Below are 21,901 nucleotides of genomic sequence, written 5' to 3' on the forward strand. Positions count from 1 at the left end.
CGGTAATCTGTATCCGTACCTCCCCTCCTTGAGGGAAGCTTGGAATGCTCGATCACACATGCCAACATTTAAGATTTAAGAAGATTAAAGTGGGAGATTTAACAAAAATAATTCGGAGAATGTATTTCCTCCATTGATTTCTATTACAAAAGAGGCAATTTCACACGGGATACAGCCAAAATGAAGCCATTTTGGGCTTTAAAAACTCAAGAGTCTTCAACCTAAATCAGGTCTCTTGGCATGTATGCGCTATCCAGAGTGAAGTGCAGAAGAGATAGTTGGCCCAGTTATTCAGAATCCATAGTAGGTCAAGCACCAGGACATCAGGAGTAAAAGGCCTCAACCCCCACGGTTGAGCGTTGAAGCCCCTGTGTGCCTGTGACCCTTTGAATGGGGCACTGACATCATACATACCAACAGACCCTCTTCAGATGGGAGACTCTTGATTTTTTAAACCAAAATGGGTATATGTCAGCTTCCACCTGCTTAAACTTACCTCTGCTTTAATATAAGTTAATGGGAAAAATTACATTCCTCCAAACTTTTTTTCCAAAATCTCCCAGTTTAGTTTTAAAATTTTTGAATGTATGAACATAAGCTCTGCCAAGTTTAACTGGTTCATGTGTGACTAGCTGCTCAGGTCCAGGTTTTTCCCGTTGAATTCTGGGACTTGTAATCTTGTCCAATCCATTACAAAACCAACACAAAAGTCTCAGAATTCAAAGAAAAAACACCTGGACTGGAGCATGTCCAGGTCCTCACGCATGCAGCTGGGAACCTTTATAGCTATGTAACAGAAGACTCATGGAGAGGTAGTCAAATACACGTCGTTGTTTTGATTTACTGGCAAGTAAGCGACGCATGAAGTTTGACACCTTTTACAGTAGGATGCCATCGATAAGCCAGCATAAACTAGAGATATATCACACATAACTATTCTGAAAACTTGGCAGCTGCGAATCGAATCCTATTTACTTCGCGACTGTTCTGTAGAACTGAGTGGAGATAGTCTTCAGTGGTCGGCTACCAATGCATTATCAGAAATGAAAGATCGTGACTGAACACCCAGTGTACAGATGACATGGATTCGTCCAGTCTCGTTGACTTCCAAAAACAGCGCATAAAACATTTTGTGTGAAGGAAAGTAATTACCTTTCAACGGCAGCATCACATTCACTTACTTTATTTGATAGGCTATATTATTATTTGTTAGACTGGCCTTCATTTTCTGTGGACATTCGAGGGAGCTGGTCCTTCTTCTGTTTCTCCGACCTGTTGCGTTTTTGCATCTTTCCCTCTGTGTCCCCGCCCAACTAATCACGTGGGCAAGACACAGTAGGAAGTAAACGAGGAAGTCGAGACGCCAAGTTGCATCAAGGAGTATATTTGGGGCCGTCGCTGAATGGGGGGGGAGGTCTGCTCTATCTGCACTGCAGCCCATCATTCAAGGAGGCTTCGGCGCTGAGCTGGCCACAGCTGCTATGGCTCTTCAGCCAGCGGTGAGCGGGGGTCCTGCGGGATCTATGCAAGCGTGACTAGGACTGTGTATGAAGGAATAGTACTGAGTTATAACTACAAGTGTTAATGAATGTGCGTGTTCGGCTTCACAAGGGTAAGCGGCGATTGGTAATGTTGACTGTGTTATAAGTTATCTGTGAAGCCCCTTTACACTTCTCACTATCGAGAGGAAATTAAAAAACACCTGAGTACAGTGTTGGAATTCGAATATAATTATGTACATTCAATTATTTAGGAACGGGAGCGGGGTTATTTTCTCTTCAATGTGTGTTGAAGTTTAAAGCGAATCAACACTAAAGTAATTACTTTTTTGGGTATTTTTTCTTAAATACTCTCCCTCTTATATTAGGATTGTTAGCATTCATGCAATTACTCCGGTGAACCCACTCAACACCCCCACCCCCCAAAAAAATACAAATTAGTAGAACGTTGTGTGGAAGGGAGCGGAGTCGTTCATAATCTAGTGACTGCCAGTTTTAAACCATTATTTTCATCAAACTCTAAGCTCGACGAAATTGACTACAACGAGGAGTGCCATAATGAACTTTTCTGGCTTTACTCTGGATATTGACATACTGTTAGATCGTTTTAGGTGCCAAGGCACCCACAGCAGAGATTTATTTAACTTCTGGGCTTTAATGCTGGTATGATCACTTGAACGGTTAATGCACTTGTGGCGTAGTTCTGAGTGTAAACACAAAAAAGTTTATAAGCCTGCTGCAAAACACTGGATGAAAACTACAAGTTTACAGGTTTCGTTTGCCAGTAAGATTGTTCTGTGGGTTAATTCTTATGTTGCAGGAAGCCTTATATGATACGCAGGTCACAAGGTCCACTCTTAGTAAAATAGCTTAGTGACTTATCTGCTATGACAAATACAAAAAGAACTGGTGATGGATGGAATGCTGAACAATGCAAACATTCACCCCCAGTCACAAAGATCTGGGTTTAATCCATCGTTTGTTTGCTCCCCACGCCCAGGTTGGACCCAGCCATAGGCAAATCAGTCTTGACCCTGTTCCTCTTGGGAACAGTCCAGTCTGAACTGCTAAGCCAGGTCCCCCTGGACCGTAAAAAAGCATTCTGGGACAGGTTTCAGGGTGACCAAAAAATCTGATGGATTAAATCCAGATCTGTCACTGGGGGAGAATGTTTGATTTTGTCTACATTCCATCCATCAACTGTTCTTTTTGCATTTGTCGCCCCAAGTGGTAAAGGTATGCCCAGACGTGGGTCCTGTGCTCACTATGCCACCAGATTCAGGCTAGCCTGACTGAAGAGGGGTGATACCCTGAAACCGGTCCCAGGATGCTTTTTTCTGGTCCAGAGAGGACCTGGCCTGGCAGTTTGGTCTGGACTGTTCCCATGGGGATCAGGGTCAGGACTGATTTACTTACCGCTGGGTCCAAACTGGAATGGCATGGTGAGCAAAAAAACAGATGGTTTAAACCCAGATCTGTGACTGGGGGTGAATGTTTGATTTGGTCTACTTTCCGTCCATCATCTGTTCTTTTTGCATTTATCTGCCCAAAACAGCACAATGCAATGCAGAAACACAAGTGATTGATTAATTGCAGCTTTTAACCCAGTTTTTCGTTTTTTAAGATTGATAAAACTCACTACAATTAGAATTGGTAACGATTAATATCTAACTGTGCTCCGTAAGTCTTCCAACACCTCCTACCAGTCAGGAGACAACAATGAAAAGATTGAATCCTCTAAGTGACGGATTTGAAGCTGTTTTTGTTGAATAAAAAACAGAACCTTCATCCCTCAAAACCCCTGCAACCTGTTTGGCACTTCACAGCGTAACTTGATAATGCCCAGGCGCCTGTGTGTTTCAGCATTGTTAAACTGACTGCACCAGTACACAGTTGAGAGGATTCATGTGTAATCGTAGGGGCCCATGCCCATTCATAGGATTGGCTTCTCGCATCGCAACCTGTCTAGTCCCTTTCTTTACCATCTCTGCTTGGACCCTTGGAGGATGGTTGAGAGTGTTTATAAGGTGATTATGAATAATGTGAAGTTTATTGTTTCAAATGGTAAGCTCACTGAGAGTGTAAATAATTTTCTAGAGTCTAATGGTGAACTAAGTTGTTGAGGAGACACTGAATAACAATAGTTGGTACTTGGGGAGTGTTGAAGGATATCTTGATGGCTAGAGGGTACCTAGAAGCGCTGGAGAGAGTGATGATTCAGTAGGATTGAAATGTTCACTGTAAGTGTTGGAGATTATGCTATTGGTTATAGCACTTTTGCAGCCCTACATTTGTGTTGGGGGTCGGGGAACCGAAGAGAAATGAGGAGGCGGTAGGAGAAAGAAGAAAACAAACTATTCAGTAATACCAGGAGGATAACTTGGGTGGTGGGAAATGGTGCTGAGAGTTACTTAGAGGGAATGATGATATTGTTAGATTAACTGTGCAATATTGTTACATTGTGTGGTGATGATGGATGACTTGGAGGGACCCCTGTACTATGAAGGGGCTGGACGTGGCAGCGTTTGTATGTTGTGTGTGTGTGTGTGTGTGTTTGTAGGCAGATAGGTTTAGGCGTTGAAGAGGAAGGAACTGGAGTGATGGAAAATACTGGAAGTTTGATTGCACTGCTGTACGGATGAATGGCTGGATTCCTGGAAAGCTGACCAGGAGTGAGGAGGGATCACTGGAGTGAAGTCGGAACACTGGTAGGGTTACAGGGAGTTTTAAAAGTGAATGGGGAGTAATTGAAGCTTCAGAAAGAGTGTAAGGCAGGTTTTGGGGTAGGAGGTCATGGTGCACTGTCGCTGTGCTGTCCTGCTTCCGATTTTGGAGTAAACCAATATGCTCTGGAGACTTATGTCCTGAGTACTTTGAGAGGTGTTCCACTTTTGTTTTGTATGTCACTGTCATGTATGCTAGGTCGTGATGCAAGTATTGTTTGGAGGCTTTTCACTATAGCCACAGCTTCTAGCGCATGGGCTTTAGTAACATTTGGGGGCATCGTGGTCACCTATCAAATGTCCTTCTTCTTCTTCTTTTTTTTGTTTTTTGTTTTTGCCGATCGTACAAATCAAGCACGGAAGTAAAACGAGCATCAATTTTGTATACCGCAAAGTAGGTCGATTCATAAGAATTAGAGTCAACATACATAGTTTTTGTGCACTTTTACGGACTAATCCATACCATATAACATAATTAGAACTTGGCTCAGTGAGAAAGACCCCTCCCACACCTCTGGTCCTATATCCCATGTTCAATATCCTCTGTAGTCTCACAGGCCCCGCAGAATTCCCACTTTTTGGGGTAGTCCCTTCTCTGGTAAAACACCTGTTCTGCTCTTTGGTACCGGTCCAGTCTAACTCCCAGTCTTCCAGCCTTGGTGGAGTTGTAATACCTCAGTTTCTTGCTACATTCTGTTTGGCTTCCCCCACTGCCATCACCAGCCAGATTCTCCTGTACCACAACCAGGATTTGTCCCCCGTCATCATTAGTCAGAACCATTTGGGATCCAGGGTAACTTCTTGGGATAGAACCCGGACAGTGTCTCTGTAATCTTCTGCCAATTCTTGTATATAAGGGGGCACTCATATACAATGTACCCTCCTGGCCACACCCCCAGAGACACAGCTGTGAGGGTGCTCTCTCTGTCTTCTAGAGGAGAGTCCTTGAGTAGTAGGACCTGTGTATAATTTTGAGCTGAACCAGCCGAAACCTGACCTGGATCACAGTGTCCCAAGGGCTCTGAAGGACTTCCAGCCAATCATCGTCTTCAGTGACTGCCAAGTCCCCCCTCTAAGCCTCTCTATGTCACCAGTGGGTCAGGGGAGTTGTTAACCAGCTTTCTGTTGAGTATTTGAAATTGCTTTTTCACCTATGGGTCTGTCAGAAGGCGATCTTCAGCAGGGACACCTCAGGAAGCTGCACCTCCACTACTATATGACATCTGAGGTTGTGTCCCAGTTGAAGATATCTATATTTCTCTGACTCAGCCAGTTAATAATCCTGACGGAGGACCTCGAATTGTACCATGGCCTGTTCGCGCCAGACATCCCTTAGGTGTTCAATGCCAATTAACTCCCACCTTGAAAACCTGGGTAAGCCACCCACCTCGTGTAGTAGGCCACTATCCCACAACGGGATCATACTAGACAGCCTATCCCTCCAGCCTAAGTAATCCCTGACCACCTATTTGCCCTGACCACTGGCTGGATATGCTCAGATGGACGTGCTCCCGCATTCTACGGTATAGGATAGCTTCATTACCTCTGCGGCCCATGACCTCCATGTCACTCCGATAGGCAGGTTCCTGTTGGACCGAGAATACCCAGTCATTGGCCACTAGTAGCTTCGTCTCCCAGTAGTACTTCAGGATGTCTGGTACTGCAAGGCTGCCGTCATATCGTGCCCGCTGCAGTTTGTTCAGCACTAAGCGTGGAGCTCCTCCATTCCACAGCAATATGCAAACCTCATGGACACATTTTTTAAATAACTCGGGGGGAATTTGGTATGGTGTATTTTGAAGGACTTAGAGTAGGCGTGCGAGGGTCATAATTATGTGTAATGCTGCCTCACCCATTAGGGACAAAGGCAGGACCCTCCAGTGAGTCACATCTTGTCTATCTCTGTCTAGTTGGGGGAGCAAGTTCCTGTGTAGGAATTCCTGTGGGTTTTGGGAACTCTCCAGCACCAGTGGCACCGTGCACCCTGTTGGGAGGTTCGAGGCGATGACTTAACCCAATTAATTCTATAGACTGAGTGGCTCCCGAAGATATCGAAGACCTGAAGTATCCTATTAATGGAGAGGGAGGGTTGGGTGACATACAACAGGATGTCATCTGTGTAGAGGGAGATACCCTCCTCCCATCCTCCCTCTGTCCACGCTCCTTGTGTTAACGGGTCTTGGTGAATCCAGGCCGCAAGTGGCTCTAGTGGCAGTGCAAATATCATATAGGAGAGGGGTCACCCCGGACGGTTACCCCTCTGAAGGGCAAATTCACAAGAGACCTCTCTATTGACCTGCACTTGCGCCAAAGGGGAGCGATAGAGGAGTCTGACCCAGCTACAAAACGTAGGTATGAATCCCAGTCTCGCAAGTGTGGCAAAAAGATATGTCCATTCACTGCTGTCAAATGCCGTTTTGGCATCTAGAGCAATTGCAACTGCCTGTTCCACCTGTGGCGAGCGTTTGAAATACAGTACTCTGTATAGTTGATGATTGAGGCAGGTGCTTCTAAGTGGCATAAAACCGGACTGGTCCGGGTGTACGAGTGAGGTTATGACCTTTCACAGCCTAGTTGCCAGGGCCTTTGCCAGAACCTTGCCCTCAACATTGAGTAATGAGATGGTTCTATATGACCCACAGTCAGTTGGGGGCTTACCCTTTTTATGAATGACAACGATGGTGGCGGTCCTCTGAACGACTGGAAGGCAGCCCTCTGCTCACTCTGTCTGGAACATGTCCAGCGTTGGCTTAGCTATTTTGTCTGCCACTCCCTTATATAGTTCAACGGGTAGGCTGTTGGACCCTGCTGCCTTTCCCGACTGTATTCCACGAAAGCCAACATGAGCTCTTTGGCTGTCAGGTCCACCTCTAAGGCCTCCCATTCTTCTCCCATAAGTGATATATTTTTCTTTAAAAAAATGTTTGCAGTCTTCGTCTGTCATTTCATCACTGGGGTATATAGCCACTTGTAGTAGGCCGCATATGTAGCAGCTATTGCGGCACTGGTCATCTGCCGGACACCATGAACATCATCTACTGCTAGCACCCATGAAATATCCCTATCTCACTTTTCTAGCCAGGCCAGCCGTTTACCGGCTTTGTCTCCAATATCATAAAGTCTGCTTTGTATCACCAGTGTGTGGGTTCTTGCCCTATTTACGGCTAGCTTCCTTAGATACTACCGCTGGAGGTGCAACCTGTGGCAACAGTTAGCCTCGGCGTCCGCAGACGCCTCAGCCTCTAACGCCGCAACATCTCACTCAATGTGTTCGCATTTCAATTTTCTTTATTTGTTTTTTCACCCCCCCCATCAACGCCTGGGCTCGTCCTCTCACCACTGTCTTGTATGCCTCCCATAGTGTACAGGCTGAGTTGACGATTCCCTGGTTTTCTGCAAAATAGAAGTCTGTACCCTGTCAGAGCTTCTCTTTAATACCCTGATCCTGAAGATAACATGGGTCTAGTCTAGGTGACAGAGTCCTGTCTTGTGGTGGTCCGACCAGCGTGACCCCCACTGGGGAGTGGTCCGAGATGCTTCTTGGATGGTGTGTCACCGCTCGGAAATAGTATATGTTCATGCGTTGTGTAAGTTGCAGTCCAAATAGGAGAAAATACCATATGTGGATGAAAAGTATGTGCATTGCCTCTAAGTGGGATGGTGTTCTCTCCAGAGATCCTGAAGGCCCAATGCATCTAAGAAGGCCTGCTGTGGACTCACTGTGGTTTGGGGGGTTGTTGCCCCTGTCCTGTCTATCCCTGGGTCTAACGCTGCCTTCATATCACCTCCCGATTTGAGCATTCTGGATGGAAATTCCAGGAGCAGGATGCGCACATCTGGGAGTGTTGTGGCATGCAGTCTAGGTGGTATTTAGTGTGAGCACATATTGAGAATGAGCCCTCAAATGCCCCCGTAAGTGGCTACAAAACTGTCCAGGGGGTCGTGCCACAGGCGGTGTGGGATAAGTAGGTGTCACTTCTTGACTGAAATGCCAGGTCCCCTTGCGTCTGCTGTATATCCTGCGTGTACCAGGAGCGTATAACCAGGTTTGTCAAGGGCCTTGAAATGGTTTCCCGAGAGGTGTGTTTCCTGTAGTAGCATCAGATCAGGGGCGTGTTTTGCAGGTGCTGTAGCACTAATGTATGCTTAATCTTCCCACTCAGACACTGACGTTCCGTGTGCAGATATTAAGCCCCTCTATGACTGGTCAGGTCAAAGTACTAGCCACAGTAAACCTGTATGTTGCCCCCATATAAAACTGGTATATACCAACATGGAGCTAGTTGGAATCCCGGGGGTTATTCTCCCAGTCTCCGTCCCTTCGGATTTGTGTAGCAGCACAGATGAGCAAGTATAATATGAATGTAAACAATTGAAACAACCCCCAAGCTCCGCCCTCTCGGTCTCCCCAATAAGAACATTTACCAACTTGGGTGGGCAACTGCCGTTGTCATCCGGTTATGCAGTGAAGGCATCTCAATGTCATTTGCCACACTTTAGGACTGCTGGGGCAGTCCGATGCTCTGTTTTGATCAGTATCTGAGTGTTCCTTCCGTCAGGTATGAGTGAGCCATTCCTGATCCTATGCTCCGTCTCGGAGGAGGAGGATATTCACTGAAATCCCACTTCTTGTTATTATCCCCGCTCCTATCAGAGTAGCCTCAAGGGCCAGCTTTCTTACATGTCCTTGGGCAAGTCTTAGGTCTGCTGGCTCCCAGGAAAGACCTGCCCCAGCCCACCACTGTACCTTGAGAGTGTGGAGCTCTATGGTATCCTTCCAGCCCATTACTCTTCATCCCTTGATCCAGTCCCACGCCTCTGTTCTGCTTTCCCTCTTATCTCATAACCGAGCTTACAGAACCTCTCTGGAATGCACTTCTGAGTCTAAAGAAGACATTTATTGTTGTAAATTCCCTACCCACTAGTTCCTGAGAGACGAAATTAGTAGATTGGAAGCACACGTTCAAAAGTAGTCGCAGCAATGAAAGCAAAATATATCAAAGTACTTCTCAGTTGCAATGTACACAGCAAATAGATGTGATTATAACTTCAAAGCAAAGCATAAAAGTCAAAATTCATCACCGTATGGGCAAGGTGGTAGGGCCTATATTCAGCTTCATCTTTCTGGGGTCTGCAAGTTGATGACTCCGGTCAACTGCAAGAAAGAGATTCTCTACCCCAACGGGAGACGGGCAACTGACGTCTAGTTGCTGTCTGAAGTCAAGCAGATTCAATCTACCTCTCTGTAGCCCAGAGTCATCCTTAAAAGCAAACTCAGTGTGAGAGCCGAAGAACCTTGGAGAGAGGCCAATTCTCCTGAGCTCCCCGTTCTCAGACTGAATTGCGAGGTAAACACAAAATCTACGTGCTCTTATCAGCTAAGGTCTGGTGTGAAGAAAACAGCTTGGTCCATCTTGTGGAAAAACACAGCTTGGAAAAACACAGCTCATCTGCAATGTCTGAGCCCACGTTAAAGCCAATAGGCAGCTAACCTAAATAGCAAATCTAATGTCATGTCAAAGCAAATAGGTAGCTAAACTGCTAAACTGAATACAGAATGTAATGGCTAATGCCATGTCAAAGCCAATAGGCAGCTAAACTGAATACAGAATGTAATGGCTAATGCCATGTCAAAGCCAATAGGCAGCTAAACTGAACAAAACATATAATGTGCTACTGGTTAACATTGAGCAACTAATATGCGCAGTGGTGAAACACAAAGTCATTGGTCAAACACAATTAATAGCATCACAGCCTCCTCCGGGAATGCAAAGTGCCACGTCTTGCCACTTGACACCACTGGCAGCCTGGCAGGGTCCAACATCATATACTAAATCTCCTCTGTTTCTGCACCTGAAGGGTGAAGTCTGGGAAGATACGATTAAGGGCGTTATCATATCAGAGATACCCATGTGTGCAGTCTGCCTGCAGGATTGCAATCTGATCTTTATAATTGAAGATTCTGGCGATGTTGGTGTGCAGTGGGGTGCCTTGGGTCTGAAGTCCTCTGTGTCCGTTCGACAGAAAAGAAGTTGGAGAGGTGTTTGGGGAAGTGTGTGTTGAGGGCAAGGTTCTCGATAAAGAGATTTACACTCAGTCCTCCCACTCCCCCAGAGACCTCAACCACTTGGATGTTGTTGCGCCTTGCTGTCCCCTCTTGATTTTCCAGTCTGGCTGACATAATTGCATTTTGTTGTCCGTGTGCAGACCTGCTCCTCTAGGTGCTTTGTAGTGGAAGTTAGTCTGTTGATTTGTGATTCTGCCCCTGAGACTTTCTCACAAATGTTCCACAGGTCAGCACAGCATCCAGCTTCGGCTCGAAAGTGCCTTTGAGTTCCCGTATGGCTGACATAATTTCTTGGAGTGAGGGGTCACTTTCTAGTGGAGCCTCCCAGACTCTTTCTCCACCCTTCATTGTCTGTGTCGCGTCGCTAGGGGCTGCTATCAGTTGTGCGTATTTGTCACAAGAGTTAAGCCGCTGTCCTCCCTCTGCGCGAGGTCCCTGGCGACCTCTTAACACTGATTGCTCTTCCATGCAGAGTGGGGGTTCCTGTATTTGTTGTCTATTCTTGCTGATGAAGTGTGATGCACTCTGTCCCACAGAGTTTTGGGGGGAGGGGGAAGCTCCCTTTGAACCCCCTTTTGTCCCTGATACACTTCTCTGGCTAGGTGCCCGACTCTGCCGGATTCACCCCCTCCCCCCCCCCCCGTACCTGATTTTTGCCACAGATGGTGGGGGTGGGCTGTCCACGTAGTCATGCGCTACCATGAAGGGCTATCTCACAATGTCCCAGGTGCTGGCAGCTGTGTTGTTTTAGCGGTGGGTGCTTCAGGCCCTGCAGTCAGGTTGTAGGTGTTGCGGACCTTCTGCTCCTCTGTTTCCCGCCTTTGACATCACTGCTTCTCGTCACCTTTCCATCGTAGTGGGGGGAAGGCTCTACTGGTCTCAAAACCTTACCAGGCCCACAGTGATGTCTCCTCCATGCCTCTAGGCCACCGCATTGTGGTTCAGCTCTGCCTCTGCTTCGGATGTTTCAGCCACACCGGGCGGCCCTCTCTGCCAGCTGGTCTTCTCTATGGTCAAATACTGGCGTACCTCCAGAGAGGAACCAGCGCTGCGTGTAACTGCTGCTCTATCACCGCCGATCTTCACCATGGTTCTCCATGCTCGGGAGGAGGAGGAGAAGGAGGGGGAGGTCTGCTGAGCTATGCTGCTTCTGCACCTCGGCATCTACCAGGCCTCGACGCATGCCGCCGCGCTTCAGTGGGCTGCAAGATTTTCCTGTCGCTGTGGTTCCCTATTGCCTTGTTGACCCCCAGGTGGGCCACCGCTGTTCTCCTTGTGTTCTGGGTAGTGGCAATTGCGAGCACCATACGGGTTACCTACGGATGTCTGAGGATAGTCGTTTGGCCGTTAGAGAGCCGTCTTAGAGTGCGCCCATTTCTGCCGGCGGTTAACCACTTCCTTGCCACTGGGATATTCACTCCCACATCAAGCACACCTTCATGTGCTTCTCCTACAGCTTTATGATTGCCACTGCGCAGACCATCACTTTTCACATCATCTACTGGCCACCCGGTCCCCCACTTCACTTTTAATATTGAAACATTATGTTTTCCACATACCATGGCAGCTTCCACAGCCAAGACAGACACCGTTCTCAAAGAAATCTCCCAGGTGAGGCATCAGAGACAACTTTCCTGCTCACCAGTGACTTATATTGCTCTTTGCACCCATATCAAGGGTAACATTTTTTTTAAACCCCATATACACCACCAAGGCAAATATCACCTGCTGCTCCACCACATCGTGTAGACTGGACTGATAATGCCACAGTTGCCTTTAAGTGGGTCAAACTATTCCCAGCTAACCAAGGATGCCCAAAAGCAACAAAGTTGTGCTTCTCCTGTAAAAGCCCAAAATGCACACTAGGATATCTGTAATTGTTAAAGGATTGTAAACTTGCTATTTTGGAGGCCGGTATTCCAACTACACAAAAAGATAATGATTAATGCTGTTGGAGGTGGAGCTGGGACACACCCAAGAAGGCCGCTCCATGTTGGAGCTCCATGAGATGCTGCGGTTCTTGGCCCATTTTCTGTATGTTGGGGGCCTATACAGGGAGTGCAGTATTATTAGGCAAATGAGTATTTTGACCACATCATCCTCTTTATGCATGTTGTCTTACTCCAAGCTGTATAGGCTCGAAAGCCTACTACCAATTAAGCATATTAGGTGATGTGCATCTCTGTAATGAGAAGGGGTGTGGTCTAATGACATCAACACCCTATATCAGGTGTGCATAATTATTAGGCAACTTCCTTTCCTTTGGCAAAATGGGTCAAAAGAAGGACTTGACAGGCTCAGAAAAGTCAAAAATAGTGAGATATCTTGCAGAGGGATGCAGCACTCTTAAAATTGCAAAGCTTCTGAAGCGTGATCATCGAACAATCAAGCGTTTCATTCAAAATAGTCAACAGGGTCGCAAGAAGCGTGTGGAAAAACCAAGGCGCAAAATAACTGCCCATGAACTGAGAAAAGTCAAGCGTGCAGCTGCCACGATGCCACTTGCCACCAGTTTGGCCATATTTCAGAGCTGCAACATCACTGGAGTGCCCAAAAGCACAAGGTGTGCAATACTCAGAGACATGGCCAAGGTAAGAAAGGCTGAAAGACGACCACCACTGAACAAGACACACAAGCTGAAACGTCAAGACTGGGCCAAGAAATATCTCAAGACTGATTTTTCTAAGGTTTTATGGACTGCTGAAATGAGAGTGAGTCTTGATGGGCCAGATGGATGGGCCCGTGGCTGGATTGGTAAAGGGCAGAGAGCTCCAGTTCGACTCAGACGCCAGCAAGGTGGAGGTGGAGTACTGGTTTGGGCTGGTATCATCAAAGATGAGCTTGGGGGGCCTTTTCGGGTTGAGGATGGAGTCAAGCTCAACTCCCAGTCCTACTGCCAGTTACTGGAAGACACCTTCTTCAAGCAGTGGTACAGGAAGAAGTCTGCATCCTTCAAGAAAAACATGGTTTTCATGCAGGACAATGCTCCATCACACGCGTCCAAGTACTCCACAGCGTGGCTGGCAAGAAAGGGTATAAAAGAAGGAAATCTAATGACATGGCCTCCTTGTTCACCTGATCTGAACCCCATTGAGAACCTGTGGTCCATCATCAAATGTGAGATTTACAAGGAGGGAAAACAGTACACCTCTCTGAACAGTGTCTGGGAGGCTGTGGTTGCTGCTGCACGCAATGTTGATGGTGAACAGATCAAAACACTGACAGAATCCATGGATGGCAGGCTTTTGAGTGTCCTTGCAAAGAAAGGTGGCTATATTGGTCACTGATTTGTTTTTGTTTTGTTTTTGAATGTCAGAAATGTATATTTGTGAATGTTGAGATGTTATATTGGTTTCACTGGTAATAATAAATAATTGAAATGGGTATATATATATTTTTTTTGTTAAGTTGCCTAATAATTATGCACAGTAATAGTCACCTGCACACACAGATATCCCCCTAACATAGCTAAAACTAAAAACAAACTAAAAACTACTTCCAAAAATATTCAGCTTTGATATTAATGAGTTTTTTGGGTTCATTGAGAACATGGTTGTTGTTCAATAATAATATTAAACCTCAAAAATACAACTTGCCTAATAATTCTGCCCTCCCTGTATTGACAACACAGAGATGGAGTGGAGGACTGTAGATTTCCAGAATTGAATGAAACCTTTACTATTGCCAGGGAGAGAGTGGTTCGTCCCCTAAAATAAACACTGTCACCAATCTCCGTTCTTCTCTCCAGGCTTGATAAAGCATTGTCAGATTTTCCTGTGATTGGGGAGCAGCAAGTCAGAAACTTTTGGCAGTGCATCCTTGGTACTATTGGTGGCAGAAATTGAAGTGTGACTGGCACTAGTTCAGTGGGGCTAACATTAGGATTTCAGTTTAATGTGTATTGAAGCTCGCAGGGTAGCACAGTGAGCAACCTGGGATTAGCTAACGAACCATGTTCTAATTCCCTGCAGCTGAAAAAAAACTTGTAGAGATGCCTATGACATCTCCTTGCCCGCACCTGCTTTCTGTGTGTCCCCCATCAGTATTGTGAATTTCCGCTGCACAGCCTCTTGGTATATCACCTAAGACTAATATGACTTGGCTTTGAGTTTATAATGTGATACACCATCATTATTCTGCTGATGAGACCTGCACACCCGGTGGGACATTCTTCAATTTAGAGTACTGTATTGTAGATGCTGCAATTGAACCCTTCCTACCATCTTTTTCATAATTTGATCTTTTCAGTAGCCCCTTTAAAACCACTGTATCCAACCAAGGCTCTAGTTGTTTAGAGGAGCAATAGCACCTTTTTTGAGAGGAAAGTATATCTTCTTGGTTTATCATCCCAGTGGTCCATATTCTCTGAAGTGAGGTTCAGTGGCACAATCCTCTGTGAAGGCTTTACATAGAACTGTTTCCCAGACTGACTTAGATAGGCATGCCTACTGGGGCTCCATTGTGACAGACATTTCTGTGATTGGCTTTAGGCCAAGATGACCCTTTTATCATAAGAAGTGAAATCAGTGTGTTCTGACATCTCATTTTTTCAGGTTTGTCTCAGTACTACAGAGAAGAGGTTTGAGGAAATTGAATCCAAATATAACCAAGTTCCCATTTGTGGTCAGGATGTCAGATTCTTCATGTGCATTTTTGAAAGACTTTGGGAACAATCCAGGAGAGACCATATCCTCACTTACGATATATCAAAACAGGCCAAAAAAACATAACATGATGACCTGATCCCATGACTCCAGAGTCTACGTTTCAAGTAACCCCTTTAGTTTCAAAGGGCTTGTTGGCTAAGATGTTAGAATTTAAACCAGAAGGGTTGACCCTGCCTGATAATTGCATACCTTGTGCACCATCAACACTAGTGCTATCCTTCAGGCAGCCAGAAAAGGAGTGTCAGCCAAATGTAGATGATTAACACCACGGTCTTCAAAAACAAACAAACCAGCTATTTGCATACTGATAAATAAATCTATTGCCACAAACTATAAAACCAGACTGTGCCCAGAGTTGGAGATAAAAATCATGGAAACTCAAATGCAGATTTTAAGATCTGCAGCGAATGATCACTGCAGTTGGAAAGGGTTCTCTATTTTTAAACGGAACTGTTGCTTTATATTTCCACATTGTTTGAACCCTGTAATCCATGGGCTGATAATAAGTTCACATCAGTTCCTCCCCCCCCCCCCCCCCCCCCCCCAAGTGCTTTTAGTGGAGGATTCATTCTTGCGCTAGCTTTTACGTGATGGGCTTAAATTGTGATCTTGGATCATGTTTTATCCCTTTTTTGTGTTCATGATTCTATCTTAATTTGAGTTCTTGATTACTGCTTGGAGCTGAGTTTATTACTACCTATCTTTTCCTCCCTTGCACATATGACTATTTCCTATAGCGTCGGTTGTGCAGACCTTTCTTTAAATTGTGTAATTGCCCCTCTTATTTAGGTATTATACCACCGCTTAACTGGCACTTGGACAGTGGCGTACTCCGCCACAGGTGTTGGACTTCTGATCCACCAATACATTTAACTAGAACTTATTTGTTTGTTCCCCACAGGGTTATATTACTAAATTTCATCACCATCTTCTATCTATTACCTTTTTACTCCATTTTCTGGGAATTTCTCTTGGTTTTCTCCACCCAATACTCCGATCTTTCCTGTTCTTCTCTCCTGGCGCCTGCTTTGATTGTAATAAAGTAAGGTGTAGTTGTCGCTGTAGAGTTCTCGTTCTTTGAACCGATTAAGGCACATTCCTTCCTCTGCCTGTATCCGGTGAGCCTTCATTTGCAAGTGTCGAGGCTGACATCCCAGATTTCGTCAGATGCACACCCCACCACTAGTACAGCCCTGTCGATCCCTAAAACTTATGTCGGTGGCATGCCACATTTTGTTAAATTAAAAAATACTTCTAAACTTAAAGCACCAAATATGTTGTGATTACCCTCATCCAGGAAACCCATTTAACTGCCACTGAATCTCAAAAAATTAAAAATGAGTAGGTGGGAATGGACATTGTCATACATAGCAGTAGAACAATGGGGTCATGGTGAATGTTCTGACACATGTAGTTGTTCCAAAAAGTGCAGTGTTGCACTACTCCATTTTTAAATGACTACCGTATAGGGTTTTCAAGAGATGAATGGATGCGGAGAGTTAATTTCCTTTAATGAATCTGAAAACTTTGGGTTGTATATTGTCCCAGTAATTTTAGTACCTCGTCTGAACACACACCAACAGGATTGTTGGCAAGACTTTCTGGGCTGCTTTTTGAGTTTGCCTCTTATGAATTACTGTATGGCTCGGTTGGCATTGACAGGAGTTGAAGTTCTTTCAGGCATTACATTTGTGAACTATATCTCATGAAAGTAGGTCTGTTCTTGAGGGTTAACTTACAGAAGCTGAGATCGAGGATGCTATTTCAGACTTGGACACATGTTAGGATGACTTCTCTTTAAAATGATATAAGACTGGCCGATCTCTTATAGTGCCTATACTCTATCGGGTTTTCATGGAAGTGGAGTCCACAGGCTTCCTAGGCCAGATACTTAATAAAACTATCACCACACTTTTACCCAAGGAGGGAAAAGTCCCCCAAGGAATGTTCTATTTACCATCCTATATTTTTAATCACTGATGATATAAAGATATCAGTGAAAGTTCTGGTGTCTAGGTGGCATAAAGTATTACTGTTCCTGGCCTATGAATCACAAGGGGTTGGTTGTCCCAGACGATTATCAAAGAAGCATCTTAGGACACTGGCATACCACTTATAGCAAACAGAAATACAGAATTTTTTTTTTGGCTGGAGGCAATGGGTCTTTCCTCTTTATGACATTAGACCGAGCAGGACTTGGATGGATTTTATGCTTGAGTGGGCTAGCTGTATGGCTCTCTAACTACAGACACTAACTGCGGAGGCTTCTTAGCCAGAACAATAAATATAAAACCAGGCACCCTCCAAGAGTGCCCTCTTGCCACTTTTGTTTCTCCTGACCTTGGAGCAGTTGTCGGCTTGTGTCTGTTAGTCTAGACAGTGCAGGCAATAGAATATATATATATATATATATATATATATTTATATATATCTCAATCAATGACAGCAGTTCCACTTAATACCGGCTACGTCCACCAAACGAGGCTGGTGCTGACCAAACGGTTGTGGCCTCCATTTATAATACAAAATAAATCTTTCAGCTCCTTTTTAAGCTGTAAGAGAAAGTTGCACCCAACGTGTCTGCATCTCTGTATTAATTCTTTATTCGGCTACACGTTTCAACCCCAAAGGATCTTCGTCATGGTTTGATAAAAAAAAAAAAAAAATAGTGCTCAGTCCCCCATAAACATAAATACACCAGTTTTATAAACATAGAAAAAAAGAGAAGAAGAAGATAAATATATATACATTACTTCCCAATCTCCTAGGCTCATCAAATAAACTTAATTTCCTAAAACAAATTTTGTAGGAGGTCTAAAGACTTAAATAATAATACAGCAAACGTAAAAAAAACACTCTAATGTGACTATTAGCATTACAAATCATGGTAGTCTGTTGTAAGTGTCTTAATTCTTATCTCATAATACATATAAATATGACTCCCATAAATCACACCATCTTGGTTTCTTAGTTGATTTTCTCACAATCAAGTTATTATCGTAATCTGCAAAAACACAATATTCTATGATATATTATAAATCTTAATAATTAAATAAATAAAGTCTGAAACCACTAATAATGCTGTCACATCAGCCGACGTGTACATAAAGTTCTTCATCCTCATTCAAACCTCCAGCCGACTTACTACCGAATAAGATGGTATATTCTGACTCTTTAACTCTCACAATCCTTTCTCTGTCTCCTCCACGTATAGTCTTCTCAATCCTCTCAATACCAAATAATGTCAAAAGATCAGCATACTCTTGCCCAATGTCTAACAATAGGATAAGAAACATCATGATTTTTAATCGCTCTGTAATGCTCTAAAATTCTCTTTTTCACAGGACCAAGTTCTGCCAACATGTTGTAATCCGCACAGACATTGTAAGACATAAATACAATGATCCGAACTGCAATACATAGATTTGTTTATCTTCATAACCTCCCCCAGGGCCGTCTTGTATGTTTTCACATTCTTAATCTTTTTACATACCTTACATATTCCGCATTTAAAAGAACCTTTTTGTTCATTGACCATCCAGTCTTTTTACAATGTATCCCCAGATGGCTATGCACTAAAATGTCACGTAATGACCTCGATTTATGATACGTAACTTGGGAAGACTCTTGCCCCTTTTCCTCAATCACAGAATCTTGTTTTTTTACTATATGCCAATTTCTCGTCGCCATCCTCTTAATAGCTGTACTTTCTCGATTGAAAGTTATTACTCTCATCTCTGGTATACTATCCTTACACTTACTACTTTTTACCAAAAGAGTTTCCCATGTGGTTTTCGCCACTTTATCACTAGCTACCCTGAAAACCTTGTTTGGATAACCTCTTGCTCTGAACCTGCCGATCATTCTGCTTTCCTCCTCTTTATAGGCTTTCGAGGTGCTGCAATTCCTCCTAGCCCTTAACAATTTGCCATAAGGGATACTGCATTTCAGGTTTGTAGGATGATGACTGTTTGCATGTAGAATACTATTCCCTGCTGTGCTCTTGCAGTATAGCTTAGTCTGCAGTCTCATTTCCTCTACCTCAAGTAGCACATCTAGAAAAACCATTCTTGTGGGATGTACCTTCCTGGTAAATTTCAGATTCAAAGTATTCTGGGAAATGTGTTTCAAAAACTCATCCAACTCCTGTTGCGTACCCTCCCAGATCATAAAGAGGTCATCTACGTATCTAGTCCAGATCGAAATATGTCTGGTCCATTTCTCATTTTCCTCCACCCACACCAGTGTGGCCTCCCACCAACCCATGAAGATCCCAGCGTAATTTGGAGCAAAGCAGCTTCCCATCGCGAGTCCAACCAATTGGCGATACCTCATATCCTTAAAGATGAAAAAGTTGTTATTCAAACAGAATTCCAGCAACTCCAATAACATCATGGAATGGTCGTATTTGCAAAGTGGCCTATCACAAAACAAATATCTGCATGCCTGGATCCCCAGACCATGCTCAATAGAAGTATATAGGGACTCCAAATTTAGGGTGCTAACAAAAAATGTGGTTCCCAGGGAATCCCATCAATTTTAGAGATAAAATCCATACTATCCCTACAATAAGAGGGTAAGGCCAATACATAAGGAAGAAGGAAAAAACTGATACATAGAAGTACCCTCTAGGAGACTATTTTTGGTGGAGATAATGGGTCTACCAGGTGGATTTTCTCTATCTTAATATACTTTTGGTAACATATAAAAACAAGGTACAGTAGGTTTTTTTAACCAGAAGAAACTGATATTCCTTTGTAGTAAGTAGTCCTCTATCCCTCCAATCAAACAATTTTGCGTGATATTGACATATAGACTTGTCATAATTTTGAATAGATGTTTTTCATAATTCCCTGTGTTATCTAGTTCCCTCTCTGCTTCATTGCAATATATCTTGACATCCCATAAAACAACATTTCCACCTTTATCAGAATGTTTGATGACAATGTTATGGTCCTCTGTGAGGGTTTTTAGAACATTTTTCTGTTCATTATTAAGCTTGGACGTGTAATCACTTCTTTTAGTCTTACGCCAAATCTCAATAAGATCACAAATAATGTCCTCATGAAAAGTATCTATAGAGTCCTGGGTGGTGGATGGATTAAAAATAGATTTTGGTCTAAATTGAGTGATTTCTGATCTATTCAGTTCTAAGTCCAAAGACTCTAGAAATTCTTGCTTACTCATCCCAATAGGCTCAACTTCCTCCAACTCAACTAGAGTTGATAACCCCTCTATATCACCTAGGCATAAGTCATTAAATATAGAGTCGGGTACATATGAGGTGACAAAGTCAGCCTTTCTCTTCATATTTTCTAGTTGTAAAAACAGCTTTCTCAATTTTAATTTACGTACAAAGAGAAATAGATCAATTCTAGTTCTACAGAAATCCTAGTCAGCTGTGGGACAAAAAGATAAACCAAGTTCCAATAAAGATTGTTCCGCTGGAGTTAACTGATGTTTAGAAAGGTTAATCACTGTAAGGGAATCCTCACCCTTCATTTTCTTTTCGTTTGCCTTGTCATTCTCCCACAAGGTATTGTATCTTTGTTCCAGTTGCCCCTTCATGTCCTTTTTCTCCTGCGTTGCTTCCTCCTCTTCCTCTTGGTCGTCTGCCCCATACAGTTTGATTTCTCTGTAAAAAAACAATATTCATTCAACGATGGAAAGGGAAGAGGATCCTTACAAGAGGTTATCTGGATTATCCCTTAACTTGGCTTTCCTTAACAGTGTTTCCTGGACTAACTTTCTATCACATGAATCTGATTCTTGTCATTGTGACTGCTCCATTTTCATATTGACTGCCCGTGTTGCCATGAGGACTGCAGACATCCAATCCAAATAAGACTTAACTGGTATGTGCTCCCCTTGCCCCTTCATGGTCTCTTTTCTTACTGTGACTTCCGAAGTTTTTCCCTTAGAGATGGCACATGCACATATCTGCTTTTTTATTTGGTCTGGTATATTTGACATTTGATAGTGATGCTCTATTTGTGGCCATTCATATTTATAGTCTCTGTCCACCTGACTTCAATTTATATGTCTGGAATACCTTGCACAAATGGTATTTGTATTTCTTAAATAAACAAAATGTTGGAAAAAAGTGTAATGCTCTCTCCCAGGACTGCTATTCTGATATTACACCACGATCTATTATGGAAACAACTGCATCTTGATGATCAATGGAATATTCCTGATCTGTCAGCGATAACCCTGGGCTCTTTGTCTTATTTGGACCGTTACTCTCAAATAGAACTGAGTGATGTACTGTATGCAAGAAGAGCTGCAGTGCCATCCACATCCTCTGATCGATTAAGGCATCCCAGAAGTCGATGCACATCCGTGTAATATTCTGGGATTCCTTGTCACCATGGTACTAGAAGTGTGCACAATGGGAAATGTAGTTGAATTTGGTTGGCTCCTACCAAATTAATAAGTGTAGCTAATAATATCTCTATCTGGTTGGCCTGGCAACAACTACCGCAACTTTGGGATATAAGCTGAACTTTTGGGTCAGATTATCAGTTTCGTTGACTCTAGTGATGCTTTGTGAGCCGAGGCAGAGTAAGGATTGAATCGGAGGCAAGATTCTTGTAGCTCCCTCCTTTTGAATCCCGTCATAGGCTTGATTTCTTTGCTATGTCCTGAGGAGAATGAATTAGATTGTGTTATAAATTGTTAGAACCTGCCCAAACCAATCCCGCAAAGATCAAGGTGCTTCAAGTGTTCTGTGAGAACCTCCTGCTAGTAAGGAGCATGCCCAAGTAACAGGATGCTGCTGCCTTACCTAGCCCAACCAAGGTGCATTTGTATGCATGTGCAGTTTGCTTCTCCTCTGCAAGAGAGATTGTTTATTTGGTTGTTTTGCTGAGAATGCAGACTTACCCAGGTGCCCTATGGGCCAATGCCTGCCATACAGTGAGTTTACCAAGGTGCTCTTCCTTG

At 43.9% G+C, this 21,901-nt stretch overlaps 1 protein-coding gene across 2 annotated transcripts in view; it reads left to right on the forward strand.

Annotated features, from left to right (window-relative positions):
- The first annotated feature begins 1,315 nt into the window (after nucleotides 1–1,315).
- IKBKB (inhibitor of nuclear factor kappa B kinase subunit beta) overlaps nucleotides 1,316–21,901 on the forward strand; it is a 419,227-nt gene continuing 398,641 nt past the window's right edge. Inside the window, exon 1 of one of the 2 annotated variants that reach the window (XM_069214097.1) lies at nucleotides 1,316–1,499. In XM_069214097.1, the coding sequence (XP_069070198.1) occupies nucleotides 1,482–1,499 (18 nt within the window). In that variant the 5' untranslated portion in view covers nucleotides 1,316–1,481. Of the gene's footprint in view, nucleotides 1,613–21,901 lie in introns of both variants that reach the window. The other variant, XM_069214096.1, reaches the window with a different exon arrangement.

Source organism: Pleurodeles waltl, chromosome 11 (genome assembly GCF_031143425.1).
Source record: "Pleurodeles waltl isolate 20211129_DDA chromosome 11, aPleWal1.hap1.20221129, whole genome shotgun sequence".
NCBI lineage: Eukaryota > Metazoa > Chordata > Amphibia > Caudata > Salamandridae > Pleurodeles > Pleurodeles waltl.